The 17,158-nt window shown below is 48.5% G+C and overlaps 1 protein-coding gene across 2 annotated transcripts in view; it reads left to right on the top strand.

The window, feature by feature from the left end:
• The window catches only part of CACNA1B (calcium voltage-gated channel subunit alpha1 B), a 186,213-nt gene that overhangs the window by 107,614 nt on the left and 61,441 nt on the right, over nucleotides 1–17,158 (top strand). For both annotated transcript variants that reach the window (XM_045563173.1, XM_045563174.1), the window contains exon 21: nucleotides 13,928–14,054. In XM_045563173.1, the coding sequence (XP_045419129.1) occupies nucleotides 13,928–14,054 (127 nt within the window). The remainder of the gene's footprint in view (nucleotides 1–13,927; nucleotides 14,055–17,158) is intronic.

The following is a 17,158-nucleotide window of genomic DNA, read 5'->3' as shown; positions in this document are numbered from 1 at the left end:
TTTTGAATTTTCATAAAAAGAAAAGCAGCGTTTTAATTTGTTAGTTCTACTATGGTCTTGTTTCTAAAATCATAACTTTCCTTTTTTTACCATTATGTCTCTCCTGCTTTCTTTTGTTTTACTTTGTTCCTTTTCTAGCTTCTTGAGTTGGATGTTATTTATTTTACTCTTTAATTTTATTATATGATTATTTGAGGCTGTGAATTTTCCTTTGATTACTAATTTAATTGTATCCTATAGATTCTGATATTTGGTATCTTCACTTTCATCAAATTTTGAAAGAAAGAAGTGTTAAAAGTAATTTGGCACCTATTTGCTCCAGGTTTGTTTGTAGATTCTTTGAGATTTTGTATGTAGATAATCAGGTCATCTGCAAATGGACAGTTTTAGTTTTTTCCTTTCTGATGCATGTGCTTTTCCTTTCCCGTCTTTCCGCATTGTCCCGGCCTCCGGCTGTGTCTAGCAGCTCTGGCGAGAACCCGCGTCCTTCCTGGCGGGAGAGCTCAGTTAGCTGTGAGTCTCTTCAGTTTTGTTTTTGTGGATGTTCTTTATCAACTTGAGGAAGTTCCTCTTTGTTCCTGCTTTTTTGAGTTTTTATCATGAATGGATGTTGAATTTTCTCAAGTGATTTCCTACGTTTGATATGATCATGGGGTTTTTCTGTTAATATGGTAATTTACATTGATTGATTTTCAAATATGAAACCAGCCTGAACCCTGGGATGATCCCTGCTGGTTATATTGCTGAATTCTATTTGCTAAATTTTGTTAAGGAGTTTTGCCTCTGTATTTGTAGGGGATATTTATAATTTTCTTTTTTGTGCTGTCTTTGTCTGGTTTGGGTATCAGAGTAATACTGGATTCATAAAATGTTCTGAATTGAATGGAATTGTTTCTTCTGTTTTTTGGAGGACGTGCTGTTGAATTGATATTAATTCTTCTTTAAATGTTTAGTAGAATTTGCCAATGAAACATTTCTTTTTTGGAAGTTTTAAATTACAAATTCAGTTTCCTTAATAGGAATTCCTAAAACTTACAGGGCTGTGTTATCTATTTCACATTGGGTGAGTTGTAATAGTTTGTGCTTTTTGAGAAATTTGATTTGTCTAATTTATGTGTGTGCAGTTGTTTGTAATAGTTCCTCATTATCTTTTTGCTGTCTGCGTGATCTGTAGTGACAGCCCCTGTCTCATTTCTGATTCTGGTAACTTGTCCTGTCTCTTTTTTCCTTGTCAGACTTGCCAGAAGTTTGTTAATTTGACTGATCTTTTCAAAGAACCAGATTCTTGTTGCATTGATTTTTCTCTATTGTTTTTCTGTTTTCTGTTTCTTTTGATTTCTGCTGTTTATTATTTTCTTCTTTCTGTTTGCTTTGGGCTTATTTGGTCTTTTTTAGTTTCTTTGGTGGGAGCTTAGGTCACTGATTTGAGTCTTTTCTTCCTTCTTGCTGTAAACATTTAGTTCTGTAAATCTCCCTCTTGGCGTCACTTCAGCTGCGTCCCACAGGTTTCCATGTCATATATTTTCACTTTTGTTCAGTTCCATTCAAAAAATTTCCCTTGAGACTTCCTTTTTGACTCCTGGATTATTTAGAAGTATGTTGTTTAGTTTCTAAGCACTTGGAGATTTTCCTGTTATCTTTCTGTTACTGACGTCTAGTTTGATTATTACTTTGTGGTCAGCGAACACATTCTGTATTATTTTATTTCTTTTAAGTGTGTTAAGGTTTGTTGCTTGGCCCTGGCTGTGGCGCTTCTTGATACACCCTCTGTGGGCCTTTGCAGAGAGCATGCGTCCGCCGTTGGGTGTCGTGTTGTGTAAGTGTCAGTTCCGTCCTGTTGGTTGATGGTGTTAGCGAGAGTCTCCGTGTGCTCGTTTCTGTCTAGGTCTGTCTATTGTTGAGGAAGGGGGGCTTAGGTTTCCAACTATAAATGTAGATTTATCTATTTCTCTTTTCAATACTGTAAGTTTTTGTTTCATGTATCGATAGTTCTGTTGTTGGGTGCATGCACATTTAGGATTTCTATGTCTTCTTGGTGGATTGGCTCTTCTGTGGTTGTGTACTGTCCTTCTCTGTACCTGGTAATTTTCTTTGATCTGAAGTCTACTTTATCTCATATAAATATTCCTTCACTTAATATTTGCATGGTATATCTTGTTTTACCCTTTTACTTTCCACCTAGCTACATAGTTATATTTGAAGTGAGTTTCTTATACATAGCATATAGTTGGGCCGTGCTTTTAATCCACTTTGTCAGTTCTGTCTTTTATTTCATATGTTTAGACCATTTATATATTATTTGTTTGTTTGTTTGTTTGTTTATTCATTGTAGTAATGGGGTTTCACTGTGTTACCCAGGGTGGCATGCAGTGGTGTGATCATAGCTCACTGCAGCTTCAGACTCCTAGGCTGAGGCGATTCTCCCACCTCAGCCTCCCGAAGAGCTGGGACTACAGGTGGGCACCACCACACCCAGCTAATATTTTTTCTTTTTTTTCTTCTTCTTTTTTAGAGATGGGGTCTTGCTATGTTGCCCAGGCTTGTCAGCCTCCCAAGTAGCTGAGATTATAGGCACAAGCCACCATGCCCAGCTATCATTTACATTTAATTTAATTATTGATATATTAGAGCTTAAGTCTGTTATTTTATTTTTTGTTTTCTATGTTTTTCATTTCTCTGGTTTCTATTACCTCTCTTCCTGTGGATTATTCGAACATATCTTAGAATTCCATTTTGGTTTATCTGTAGTATTATTCAGTGTATCTCTCTTACAGGTTTTTAGTTGTTGCCCTAGGTATTGCATCATATTAATATATACATAACTTACCCCTGTGTATTGGTGGTGTCATTTAACCAGTTCACGTGAAGTATAGAAACTTTACCTATCTTTACACCTCTTTTCCTCCCCCATGTGTATGTAATATAATTGTCTTAAGTTTTTCCTCTACATACTTTGAAAACCTCATCCAGAGTGTGTTATAATTTTTGCTTCAACTGTCAAATGTAATTTAGAAAACTCAGGAGGAGAAGAAAAGTGTGTTGTATATACTCATATTTTTACTCCTGTTATTCTTTCTTCCTTTCTGATATTTTAATATTTCTTCTTTCATAATTCACTTTCTGTTTGGAGGACTTTCTTTAGACATTCTTTTAGGGTAGGTCCGCAGGTGACAGATTTTCTTAGTTTTCCTTCATCTGAGAACATCTTGATTTTCCCATCATTCCTGAAGGATATTTTTGCTGGATATAGAATTTTGGGTTGACAGTTCTTTTTTTTTCAGCACTTGAAAAAACGTGTGCCTCTCCCTTCTGACCTCCATGGTTTCTGATGAGAAATCTACTGTCATTCGAATTGTTTTCTTCCTATAGGTAAGATGTTGTTTCTCTCTTGCTGCTTTCAAGATTTTTTTGTCTTTATATTTCAGAATTTTTGATTATGATGTGTTTTGGCGTGAGTTTCTTCAAGTTTATCCTGTTTGGGGCTCACTCTGCTTCTTGAATCTGTAGGTTTATGTCTTTTGCCAAATTTGGAAAGTTTTCATCCTTTATTTCTTTGAATACTTTTTGGCTTTTTCCGTCTTTTTTTCCCAGGACTCTGATGAAGTGAATGTTAGATCTTTTGTTATAGAAAAGATGAACATAGGCCCCTGAGCTCTATTCACTTTTTTCAGTCTGTTTTCTCCCTGTTGTTCATACTGGATATTTTCTGTTGTTCTATCTTCCAGGTCACTGGTTCTTTCCTCTGTGCCCTCCATTCTCCTGTTGAGCCCATCTATTGAGTTTTTAATTTCAGTCATTTTTTGTTTCTAAAGTTTCCATTTGGTTCTTTATATATTTCTTTGCTGAGATTTTCCATTTTTCATTTGTTTCAAGTGTGTTTTTAATTATCTGTATGACGGGAGCTTTAAAAATCTTTTCCAGATCATTCTGACATCCGTATCATCTTGGTGCCTATCGATCGTCTTTCCTCATTTAAGTTGAGATTTTCCTGGTTCTTGGTGTGATGAGTGACTTTTGATTGAAACCTGGACACTTTGGTATTATGTTATAAGCCTGTGAGTCTTATCTAAATCCCCTGTTTGAGGGGGTCTGCTGTGCTACCACTGCGGCAGGGAGGGGTGGGAGTTGCCCCATTATTGACCGTTGGGGGTGGAAGTCCAGGTTCTTCACTTGACCTCCATTGACACCCCGTGGGAGGGGGCTCCTCATCACTGCTGGGGTAGGGTGGGAGCTCTGACCCCCACTAGGGTGCCACTCACGCCAGCCTGACTGGGAGAGGTGGGAGTGCCCTGTTACTGTCCCCGTGTGGCTGCCACTGACACCGTGGGGTTGACCTCGCTACCTCCAGGTAGTAGGAAGAGTCCTGGCTTTCCCCTCGGCTCGCTCTCTTGAGTAGGGGAGGAGGATGCTTCATTACTGCTGAGTGACACTTGCAGTCTAAGCTCCCCATGTGATCTTTACTGGCGTTGTGTGGGTTGGGGGTCTTGTTAGCACAGGGCAGGAATGAAAGTTCCTGCTCCCTGCTTGGCTTTCTCTGAGCCCACCCAGCAGGATGCCCCCTTCCCCGTGGTGAGCGTGGAGGTCGGGTTCCCCACTTGGTCTTTGCTGGTGGAAGTGGGGCTGGGGCTACAGTGTTTTCTGTGGAGTCTGGCTGCAGGGCAGCGGCTGCCGTCTGTCAGTTTGCTGCCCTGCCAAGCTTCCCCTGTCCTAGTCCTTCCCCCTAGGGAGAGCTGAGTTTGTTACGGCTTTTACAGATTTGTGCCTGTTGGCATTTCTGGGTTGCTGGCTTCTCTAGCGCCAAGTCTGGGATATACGGGGCATAAAGAAAAAGAAGAGAAAAACTTACTGTTGTGTCATTCTCAGGTCCAAGGTCGCTCACCAATCTGCTGCCTTCTTTCCACCTTTTAGAATCTTCCCATACTGCCTTATGCATGATATCCGAGGGTCCACCCGCACCCAACGCTTCACCTTCCCAGGTTTCAGCTACCCAACGTCTGCTGGGGTCTGAAAATACTTCATCACGCTCTGTGTTCCGGGCCATTATTAAGTGAAGTAAGGGTCAGTGAGCACAAACACCGCGATGCCGGCGCAGTCGATCTGACAGCCGATCCGGCCAAGTGACTAGTGGCCTTCCGGGCAGCGCGAGCTTCCCTCACACTACTTAGAACAGCTGGCGGCTGAAAACTTGCCAGCTCTTTATTTCTGGAATTTTCCATTTATGTCATTCACCTCACTCTGTCCCATCCTGTGGGCATTTTATCGTCTCACATCATCACAAGAAGGAGGATGAGTATGGTACAATAAGATATTTTGACAAAGAGACCACATCCACATAATTTTTATTACAGGATATTGTTATAATTGTTCTAATTTACTATTAATTCTTGTTGTTAACCTCTTATTATGCCTAATTTATAAGTTAAAGCTTATCATAGGTATGTATGTATAAGAAAGCATAATATTTTTAGGGTTCAGTCCTATCCACGGTTTCAGTCATCCCCTGGGGGTGTTGGAATGTGCTCCCCAAGGCGGGGGCCTGTGTTTGTCGTGCTCAGTGGAATGGACGGGGAAGTACTTCTGTTCCGTCCTTCCGGAAGCTGCCGTCTTGAGTCAGTTTTATACATAGTGTGGGATCAGGGTTGGGATTCTTTCCCCCATTGTTGAGGACTATCCTTTCCCCATTGAATTGCTTTGGCACTTTTGTAAAAAATCAATTGATAGGCGTTATTTCAGGAAAAATTTCTGGGATAATTGTTTTAATTGTGAGTTCTGTTACATTGTCTTATTTTTATATTTTAGACATTCCCGTTACACAGATGGTGGATCTGTGTTGCCTGTCTTCAGTGTGACTTTCTTTCTGACCCTTTTAAAAACTCATTGCATGTTTTTCCCTTGGCTCATTTCATGCCTGTCTTTTCCTGTCGATGCACCGCCAGTTGCATGTGTTCTCCCTGGGACTCCTCCTCATTCTGAGGTGACCTTGTCTTTCTCTTTAATTTCATTTCTGAGATGACTTTGTCTTTTCTTAATTTCTCTCCCATGCTCATCTCACATCTCCTAGTTGTCTATCCGTTTTATTTTGAGCTTTTGAATCTGGTTTGCAGTGGTCTTACCTATTAGCAGCTGCTTGTTTAATTATGTTTAATTCATGTTGAAAAGTTGTGTTAGTTTTGCTCTGTTTTGCAGGTTTTATTTCATGGAATATTTGTATCAGCTGAAACGTTTTCATGCTTACTTTCCATTTTCGTCTTACAGAAGCTTTTTCAGATAACGATAAAGTGTGTTAAATTTTCCTGGACCAGCAATTACATGTGGTTTTGGAGGGGAGGGTAACTTACTTGCTTTCTAGTTCAAGAGTATTCTCTCTTTTTTTTTTTTGTTTTTTGAGACAGGGTCTTACTCTGTTGCCCAGACAGTGCCGTGGCATCATCATAGCTCACTGCAGCCTCCAACTCCTGGCTCAAGCGATCCTCCTGCCTCAGCCTCTCGAGTAGCCGGGACTATAGATGCGTGCCACAATGCCTGGCTACTTTTTTTTTTTTTTTAATTTTTTGTATACACGAAGTCTTTCTATGTTACTCAGGCTGGTCTTGAACTCTTGGCCTCGAGCAATCCTCCCGCCTCAGCCTCCCAAAGTGCTGGGATTACAGGTGTGAGCCACTGTGCCCTGCCAAGAGTGCCCTCTTCTTTTAGTGCAGTGAAATCTGGTTTCTTGTCTGGACTGTGGGGGAGAGGTTTGCCTGGTTCCGATGGTTGGACAGTATCGTGCATCCGCAGGGCCCTTGACCTCAGCCGTCTGCGTCTTTTCACCACAGCACCAGATGCCCCTCTCTTTTCCTCCAGACGCAGGTCAAGGCTGCCACCGTGGTCCCAGGTACTGCCCAGCGCCCTTCCCCTTCCCTGGTCCAGTGCTGCGCTCCACCAGCTCTCAGACCAGCTCTCAGCCTTTCTCACCTTAGGGTGGGGCCCTCTCTTCTAGGGGCCACCACCAGCCACAGTCCATGCTCTGCCGCCCCCAGGATCCTGCTGCGTTTGGCTCTGCCCCACACAATCCCTGCCTGACTCTGAGGCCTCAGGTGTTCATTTCCACTCTTACCTGTAAACTCAAGTCTGTAGTTCTCTTATCTCCCACATGCTGCAGGGATGGACTGTGGGTGACCGTGTTGTCTGACCGCACAGTTCGTGGGGGACTTGAGTGTAGGTGACTCGTGACACCTGCAGGACCCAGCCTCTCGTCACCTGCTCAGCTTCTGCGGGGTTTGTGGTCATGGCCACGTTTGTGTTTCTAGTCGCCTTCTCTCCTTTCCTCCTGGCCGCCTTCCCTCAAAAACCCTTTTCCCCTAAAGGTTTGTCAAGTTGAATGGTTTGTCGATGTCTCAATTTTTTTCCTGGTCTTGTCAATTGTATCTTTGTTTTCTGTTCAGCAATTCTTATTCTCGTTTATTATTTCCTTTCTTCTACTTACTTTATCTGAATTGCAGTATTCTTTCTCCAGTTTGTTATTTGGATACTTAGCTCGTGACGTTTGAGCTTTCCTACTTTGCTGGTGTGTTTAAAGCTTTAAGTTTCCCTCTGAGAATTAATTGTCTGAGACAAGCTTTGAAATACTGGTTTCTTATTTTAAGTCTTTTTTCCAAGTGCAATTATGATTTCTGATTTGATTCATGTGTTATTTATAAGTGTGGTTTTGAACTTCTAATTGACAGGTTTCTCTGTGTCTTTTGCCCCTTTTTTGCTGTTGATTTCACCATTCTTTCTCATGTTTCGTCACTGCGTGTATTTCAGATCATCCATTGGGGTTTCTTTCTGTTTTTTTTTTCCTTCTGTTTGAAGAACGTCTTCCCTGATTTCTTTTAGCGAGGTGCACTGGTGGTAAATTCTCTCAGTTCGCCTGCATGATCTTTATTTTCCCATTGTTTGTGAAAAGTAGTTTTATTTCATATGGAATTCTAGCTTGTCATTTTCTCTCAGCATATTGAGACTACTCCGCTGTCTTCTGCCTTCTGTGTTTCCTCTGAGAAGCCGTCATCAGTCTAAATGTGGGTCCATTGCAGGCTCCATCTTCTTCCTGTGGCTGCTTCAGTGAAATCCTTTTCACTGTGGAAATGCCCGGGGTGGCGGGGACAAGGGCAGTGCTCTCCCACCCTCAGCAGCTGCCCGCGTGCTCCCGCTCTTGTTCACGTGCACTTGTGTTTTGAGACAGAGTCTCACTCTGTTGCCCGGGCTAGAGTGAGTGCCGTGGCATCAGCCTAGCTCGCAGCAACCTCAGACTCCTGGGCTGAAGCGATCCTCCTCCCTCAGCCTCCCGAGTAGCTGGGACTACAGGTGCACGCCAGGGCGCCCAGCTGATTTTTCTATTTTTAGTAGAGTTGGGGTCTCACTCTTGCTCAGGCTGGTCCGGAATCTTGAGCTCAAGTGATCCTCCCACCTCGGCCTCCCAGAGTACCAGGATTATAGGTGTGAGCCACCGCGCCCGGCCCACCTATACTTCTTCTTGACTTCTTGTGTATCATTTTAGGTGTAAATATGCCAGTAAGCATCTCTAGTAATTAAGAATTTAACATAGTCACAGTAGCATTGTGACACTTATCAGTGTTGGTGATGGCTCCTTAATGTTATCCAATACCTATTTCAAGTTCAGATTTTACCAGTTGCCTCAGAAGTAATGTTTTACGGATGGTTTGTTTGAATCCCGATCCAGACAAGGTTTATGCATTTGACTTTGCTTAATCTGAATGAGTTTCTTTTATGCTATGATGCTTTCTCCTTTCTTCATGCCATTTATTTGTTGAAGAAAACATATCATTTGTCCTGTAGAAGTTCCCTTGATCTGGTTGACTGCATCATGGTGTCATTTAGTAAATTCCTGTCTCCTCACCGTGTCCTGTTGCAGGTAACTAGATCTAGAACCGGGCTTCCGAGCCTTGGCCCTGCTGACATGCTGTTGCTGGCAGCCCTGGCTGCACCCACTAGATGCCAGCAGCACCCTCCAGTTGTGACAGCCAAAAGGATGTCCCTAGACATTGCCCAGATCACCCCTGTTTGGGAGCCACAGATCTAGGGATGTGGTGAGAAGGAGTCGGGTTCGTTTCTTTTGGAGCCTCACGGGTGGGGGTGTGCACTTTTGCGTTTGCGCCAGGACCTGCCTGGGCCTTGCTCAGGTGGGTCGGGGGACTCAGCCCGACCTGCCCGCGGTGCCGTCCAGCCCCATCTAGTGCCGGTGACAGTGGCTGCCACACAGATCTGCGATTTCAGTGAGGGTCACAAAATGGAGAATTTATGACTCCATTCTTTCTGTGTTTATTAGTCTGACTTTTCAGTAAGAAAGGTCTCACCTCATCGTCTGTTTGGTTGCCCTGAAATGCAGTTTGTATCTGTATTAAGCAGGATGTTTGCTTAATTCTGTCCCTTTATTGAGTTTTCAAAATAATGAACCAGTGCCCTGGCAACTCCAAATAAGACTAGTGAGGGATTTCAGAAAATTATTATTATGAAATTGAGGATTTTGATGTGTTTGGTGTGTTTCAGTCCTTTGAAGTCACTATCACTTTTGATGCTTAAATTGTCCCATCTTGGCCAGTGGGAGCCCCTTAAAGTTGGCTTTTTGTCCTTCTCACATGCCCGTGGCCGTGTCTGGCAGCTTTCTGGTTTCCGTCTACGACAACACGTTGCAGGATCGTTCTATACGTCTCCTGCCCCAGACCTGGAATTGGCCGCTTCTCCAAGAAGCCTTGTGTGCTGGACACGGCCCTGGGTCCCCCATCCTGTCCCCTTGCTCCGGAGGCCGCACCTTCAGCTTGTCCTTGGAGGGCTGCTCTTGGATGGCTGGAGCCCCCAGAAGCACATGGCCCGTCACGTCCCCAGCGTGGCCTTAGCCAGTGAGCGGGAGGCGCCGGCACCTGAGAGCCCGGCTGTGCGGCTGCAGGTCAGGCCGACGTTGAGGTTTGGCCGAGAGCGCAGTGTCCCCATGGGAGCTAACACTGCCTTTGTAGGACGTCATCCGAGCTCTCGCCCCGCCAGGCTTCTCCACATCCCGGTCCCGTTCTTCCCATTCCCTGGCAGGTTCTTCTGGAGCACCTCCTTCCTCAGCCCCGTCTCCCGGTCTGCTTCTGTGGAACCTGACCCAAGATACTGTGGTTTCCTTGATGAGAAATAGTGTTTAGAGACTAGATCTGTGATCATTGCTACTGGGTTTTTTTATAGCTCTCAGACTTTTTGGTGGAATTTTTTTTTTCTTCTTCGAAATAGGGTCTCACTCTGTTGCCCAGGCTGGAATGCAATGGTGTCATCGCAGCTTGGTGTAGCCCCAATCTCCCGGGCTCAAGTGATCCTCATGCCTCAGTCTCGAGAGTAGCTGGGACTACAGGCGAGCACCACCATGCCTAATTTTTTAATATTTTGTAGAGATAGGGTCTTGCTATGTTGTCCAGGCAGATCTCAAACTCCTGGCCTCATGTGATCCTCCCACTTCAGCCTCCTAAAGTGCTGGGATTATAGGCAGTAGCCACTGTGCCGGGCTGACTTTTTTTTTTTAAGACAAAAGTGTGTCATGAATTTGATGGCATTTGTAATTCAAATTGAAAATTATAGGATTTTTACTTCATTTCTTTTACGTCTTTTTTCTTCTATCCTGAAAAGTCTATTTTGACTTTTTGTCTTTTTTCTTCACTTATTCTTTTTTTTAAATGGTATTATTTTTTAAAATTCTATTTTTTAATTATTTGCTCTTGTATATAAATATTGCTTGTATACAAATACAAGCAATTTTCATCTGATGATGTTGAGAGTTGCCAGACAAACCTTTTGTTATTCTAAATAATTCTTTTATAGATTATTTAGTTTTTTAGGTGGACTCAGTTGCACCATCTGTGGATATATCATTTTTGACCCATGAATTCTTTAAAGTCTTTTTCAATTTCAAAATGTAAAATTTTAATTTTAATCAATCTTTTTCTCTCAGACTACTGCCTTAATTTCTAACTCGATTGGACGGAGGTTAGAGAGCATGCTCGGCATGGCAGTTTCCTTGGGGGTTTATTTGCAGTTGCTTTGCGGCTTTGCTCATGGTCCTCAGCCTTTGTAAATGTTCTGTCTTTGCTCAAGGGGAATATCTGTTCTCTAAATGTAAGAAGCACTGAGCTTTTTATATTTCCATGCTAAATCAAGTTTTCTACTTGTATTACTCAAATATTCTATATATTTACTAAAATTTTGCCTGATTGACCTATCAATAATTAAGAGAGATTTGTTGAAATCTTTTTCTCTCTGTAGATCTGTGAGCTCTCTTGCTTTATATATTTATTTGTGTGTTTAACGCAATTATTTTGAATAGTTTGAAATGTGCAGCACAGTGTAAAAATGATCTAATAGATTACTAACTATTATATACATTTCTAAAATAGTAACTATGTGCTTCTGAATTTCCTTTGCAGGGGCTTGTTTCTTCCTTTAAAAAAAACTTTCTATTAAAGTCTCTAAGGAGTTATCCTCTTTAACTCCAATAATGATTTCTGTCTCACTGTGGATACGGATCCCTGAGCCTTTTTATCTTTAAATGAGCGTTTGCCAGACGCATCCTTTTTCATCTTTTGACTAACACTAAAAATCCAGAATGGTCCTAATAAAAAACAACAGCGAAGTTAGCCTGTGTTGGCATTGGTGCCAACAAAATCCCTGCTTCTTGGCAGCCTTCAGCCCTGAGGCTCAGCCCGTGTGGTCCCCGGAGACGAGGGTCTGGGAAGACCAGCCTCAGCCTGTGCTTGTGCAGCTGTGACTTGAGGGGATTCTTGAGTCCAAACTAGTTCTTCTTTCCCCGTTTGCTTTATTGTTTTTGTGGATGAAGTACGGTTTTAAATAATGAATATTCCTTACTTTAAAAGTGACATATGGAAATCCAAAACCTTTGAGCCGCTCCTAGAACTCAGGACAGTGATGCGGAGTGTCCTCCTTCCCGCCTTCCCGCCGCCACACGTGTGGGACCTGGTGCCCGTGGGCAGCTCTCTCTGCCTCTGAGACCATCGTGCCCCCCACACAACCAGCTGCTTCTCCTCTCATCTCCCCGCCCCACGCAGGCCTAGATAACTCCCGCTGGTGCAGGAGCCTGGCCGCAGCGGCAGCCAGGCTCAGCCTAAACTGAATCCCTGAAGTGATAAATCCTTCATCCTGTCTACCTGCTAGAGAAAAGGGGAACCCTTGTTGGTGGAAGACATTATCTGGAGTATTTCTGTTTCATTTATGTATAATGTCTGGCATGCAATAAAAATTATTAGACATGCAAAGAGGCAGGACAAAAAAAGTATAGTAAAACAAAAAACAAACTAACTTGGTATTATTTCTCTCTCTGTATGGATGTTGTTTCCATAGTTGAGCTCAGCTGGGGTATATGAGTGTGTAGCCTCCTTTTTTTTTTTTTTTAACTTACCATGTCATAAGTCTCTTCTTACATCTCTGAAGTCATTTAAAATTTATTTTATTTAATTTATCAATTTATTTATAGAAATGGGGGTCTCACTGTGTTGCCCAGGCTGGATTCAAACTCCTGGGCTCAAGCGATCCTCCCGCCTCAGCTTCCTGAGTAGCTGGGACCATAGCCGTGAGCATTTTTAATGTGCATTATATGGTGCTTCATGTAAATATTGCATATTTCACTTAATCTGTGGTTGTATGTTTCATAATTTTTGTTACTGTTAAAGAACTTATAACAAAGCCTTTTGTGAATACAGATTGTTGTGGGTATGCTTGATTTCTTTAGCAGGTAATATCTTATAGATTAGTGGAGATTTTTAGGGCTTTAAGTAAGTATTTGCAAATTGATTTCTCAGAAGATTATATAATTTACATAAATTTGATGGTGACCATCTCAAAAGCGGCTGCTGCTCAACGGCTTGCACCGGTGGGCGGGCAGGAGCCCACAGCCTCGTGGCGCGGATGGCTGCTGCAGCTCCGGCTGTCTTCACGCTCACCTCAGGCTCCTTCCTCTGGCCTGGCCACTGTCTGCAGGACGTCAGGGTGGCCGGTGGCCAAAGGGGCTTGCAGCCTTGGTCTCCACAGCGGGCTGTTGCTCTTTCACATCCTCTTTGCTTTGATGTTTCTTCAAAGAAGTAAAAGTGAGATACAGCAGGGGCAGGGGTTCAGGCACCTCACTGTCTTCCCGGTGTCCCTGAGGTTTTGGGAACTCTGTCACCCATAAGACTTGAAATGTACGTTAGCATAGTTCAAGATGAAGAATTATTGCGATAAAACACTGTGCATGGCCGGCAGCATTTACCTAAAACCCATCAGGCTGTGGCCATCTCAGGCCTGGGGGGTCTGATCTGTGGGGGCAGAGCTGGGGTGGGCTGCTCCGCGGGCAGAGGATGGGCCTCCAGGGAGGGGCAGGCGGTGAGCGGGGGGCCAAGCAGGACCCACAGGGACCCAGCGAGACTGGCCTGTGAGCAGAGACTGGCCGGCAGGTCCTTCCTGGGTCCGAGGGTCCTTCTGAACTCCTGGGTTCGGTGGGGGTGGGCCCTAATCCAGGGTCCCAGTGGGGGGAAGTCCCAGGGAGCCAGCCCCGCCCGCCCTGCCCCTGTCGCGCTGCTCCGAGTTCCTCCCAGGCCCTCGCCAGGTGTGGGGCTCTAGGAGCGTCCAGACTGAAGGCCCCTCTGGTCCACGGCCGGGGACAGGGCCGGGCTTGGTAGTTCCCCCCCAGTGAAGCCAGAGGCAACGAGGGCCTGTCGGGGACTCTGCAGGGGACGCTCTGGGTCTGGGGTTGTGGCTGTGGCCCTGCCCGGGGCTCCCTCGGCTGTGGGTGCGGCGGCTGCTGAGCTGTGCCCTTCCTGGGTGGGCCCTGGAGGACCTGCCTGTGGCCTCGGAGCGGGGAAGACCCACGTGCTGTGGGCCTTACGCTGTGCGCACACCACGCCCTCACCTGGTGCCCATGCCCCTGCAGGTGGTGCCGTGGACCTGGAGGGCCAAGCAGAGGGGAAGAAGGAGGTGGAAGCTGATGCCGTCGTGAGGAACGGGCCCCGGCCCATCGTGCCGTACAGCTCCATGTTCTGTCTGAGCCCCACCAACCTGTGAGTCCCTCCCCTGCCCCTGCCCTGCCCCTGGCCGTCCCGTCCGTGCACTCGCCACGGCCCCCAGGGACACAGGAGCCAGCAAGGCCTGGGCACACACCTGGCAGGGACCCAGGCTGCTCACGTCTTCGCTGACCACTGCAGTCCCTTGAGACACGTGTCCTGTCACCCCCGTCACAGAAGAGCACACAGACGGGAGGTTCTGTGCCGTGTTTGGACGCACAGCCGGTCGGTCTCGGTGGAGCCGGGTCTGAGTCCAGGCGGCAGCTCCAGAGCCCGATGCTTACCCCCTGCAGTGTTTCCTCCTCGCTGCTCACGTCGCCCGTCCGCCCCACCTTGCACAGAGGCGCCATTGTACCCGTCACCCACACGTGCACGCGTGTGTACAGGGTTTCTGTTCACGTGTCCATTGCATGTCCTCTCCTGTGTCTGTCCGTCACGCATTGCCATCCACTCCCCAGTCCAGGGGCTTTCATCAGTCCAGCCCGTGTTTACGTGGCAGACGGCGTTCTTGACACCGGGGTTGCCCCGGAATGAAGGAGACAGGCCAGGACCCCCGTCCTTGCTGGGCTTACGTGCCGGTGGCAGAGACAGACAGCAGGCGAGACGCCGAGTCCAAGACAGGAGGTCAGAGAGGGCTTAGTGCAGGGAGAAACTGTCAAGGTGCTGAGCTAGATGGCAGGTCGGGGTGGGGGGCCCAGAGTGAGACCAGAGCAAAGATTTGAGGGAGGGGCCGCAGTCCAGCCCAGCCAGAGCAGGGCGGGGCAGACAGGGGGTCAGAGCACGGCAGGGGGAGGCCGACCGAGCGCTGCCCACCACGGGTCCACCCGGCCCTCGTCCTGCCGCATCAGCCAGTGGTGTCCCCACCCGGCCTCCCCTGATCTCCGTGCCCTCAACTCACGCACGCTCACGGGGTGGTCCCTGCCACGTCACCGCAGGCTCACGGGGTGGTCCCTGCCACGTCACCGCAGGCTCACGGGGTGGTCCCTGCCACGTCACCGCAGGCTCACGGGGGTGGTCCCTGCCACGTCACCGCACGCTCACGGGGGTGGTCCCTGCCACGTCACCGCACGCTCACGGGGTGGTCCCTGCCACGTCACCGCACGCTCACGGGGGTGTTCCCTGCCACGTCACCGCACGCTCACGGGGTGGTCCCTGCCACGTCACCGCACGCTCACGGGGGTGTTCCCTGCCACGTCACCGCACGCTCACGGGGTGGTCCCTGCCACGTCACCGCACGCTCACGGGGGTGTTCCCTGCCACGTCACCGCACGCTCACGGGGTGGTCCCTGCCACGTCACCGCAGGCTCACGGGGTGGTCCCTGCCACGTCACCGCAGGCTCACGGGGTGGTCCCTGCCACGTCACCGCAGGCTCACGGGGTGGTCCCTGCCACGTGACCGCACGCTCACGGGGTGGTCCCTGCCACGTCACCGCACGCTCACGGGGTGGTCCCTGCCACGTCACCGCACGCTCACGGGGGTGTTCCCTGCCACGTCACCGCACGCTCACGGGGGTGGTCCCTGCCACGTCACCACACGCTCACGGGGGTGTTCCCTGCCACGTCACCGCACGCTCACGGGGGTGGTCCCTGCCACGTGACCGCACGCTCACGGGGTGGTCCCTGCCACGTCACCGCACGCTCACGGGGGTGTTCCCTGCCACGTCACCGCACGCTCACGGGGTGGTCCCTGCCACGTCACCGCAGGCTCACGGGGTGGTCCCTGCCACGTCACCGCAGGCTCACGGGGGTGGTCCCTGCCACGTCACCGCAGGCTCAAGGGGTGGTCCCTGCCACGTCACCGCAAGCTCACGGGGTGGTCCCTGCCACGTCACCACAGACTCACGGGGATGGTCCCTGCCATGTCAGGCCTGGCGGTGTGGTGGGGGAGGGAACAGTGAGTGCCAGTAGGTGCAGTGTGCACATGGCCTGATGGGGAGCCGGGGAAGGTCAGGGAAGCCCTCCTGGAGGAGGCACCTCAGTGGAAACCTGAGGGTGAAAAGTGCTGGGTGAAGAGGGAGGACACAGGTGGCAGCGGAAGGCAGAACGGAGATGGGCAGGGCCTGCCCGCGGTGTCGGGGGAGATCGGATGGGACCGGAGGTGGACGCGTTCAGACTGCACCTTAGCAGGGTCCTTGGATGGGGAGAATGGAGACAGACCACTTGGTGGTTTGACCGGGGCGGTCAGAGGAGAGGTTTGGACCTCAGTGCCTGGGAGAGACCTTGGAGGTGGAGTCTGGCGGCTCTGCAGACGTGGAAGAGGGGAAGTGGCAGGGGCAAGGCGGTGCGTTCACCAGCACCAGCAGGGCTGTGGGGTCTGGCTGAGCCGGGTCCAGCCCACACACCCTGAAAAGCCCAGGGCAGCTGGGGGGGCCGGGGGGCCCAGGGGTCTGAGCTAGAGGCGGAGCTGAGTGGCAGAAACCCGGACACAAGCCGGACTGGACGGCTGTTGAATTAGGAGAAAAGGTTTCTCTTTGAAGGAGGGAGAAGTGAGGGGTGAAGAACCCGCAGGCTGTCAGTGGGCCTGGGGGCAGCCCCAGGGGCGTGGGGGCAGGAGCCGGGTAGGGACGAGGAGATGCTCATGGGGTCCCTCCTAGGAAGGGAGAGGAGTCGGGGGTCTGAGATGGAAGGTCCTCGGGGTGTCAGGGTAAGAGGCTGGAGGGGAGGATGGGGCCCTGGTGTGTCTGGGGGGCAGGAGGCACAGGTGGTCCCTCGTGTTGGCGGGAGAGACAGCCCCCCGCCCTGGCCCGTCCGCGCCTGCTGCTGACCTCCTGGTCGCGTGTGCTGCTGCACGTGGCACTTGTCCGCGGGAGAGTCCCCTGTCCATGCCCACACTGTTTGCGGGGTTCCACCTGCTGGAATGGTGCCCCCTGAGGCCAGGGCTGCCTGTCCTGTTCCTCACTGTGTGACCCGGAGTCCAGCACATGCCGCAGGGCAGGTGCTCAGTGATGCTGAATGAGTGCAGGTGAACAGGTGACAGGAGCAGCAGGCGAGCGTGTGGTAGCGTGTGGTAGCGTGTGGTAGCTCGGACGGGGCGTACACCCGGGAAGGCCCCCGAGACGGGTGCTGGGCGAGAGAGCCCTGCTATCTGCCGGGCTGGTGCT

This window comes from Lemur catta, chromosome 10 (assembly GCF_020740605.2).
Source record: "Lemur catta isolate mLemCat1 chromosome 10, mLemCat1.pri, whole genome shotgun sequence".
NCBI classification, from domain to species: domain Eukaryota; kingdom Metazoa; phylum Chordata; class Mammalia; order Primates; family Lemuridae; genus Lemur; species Lemur catta.
The sequence above is the reverse complement of the archived record's forward strand: the minus strand, read 5'-3'. Positions and strand labels throughout refer to the sequence as shown.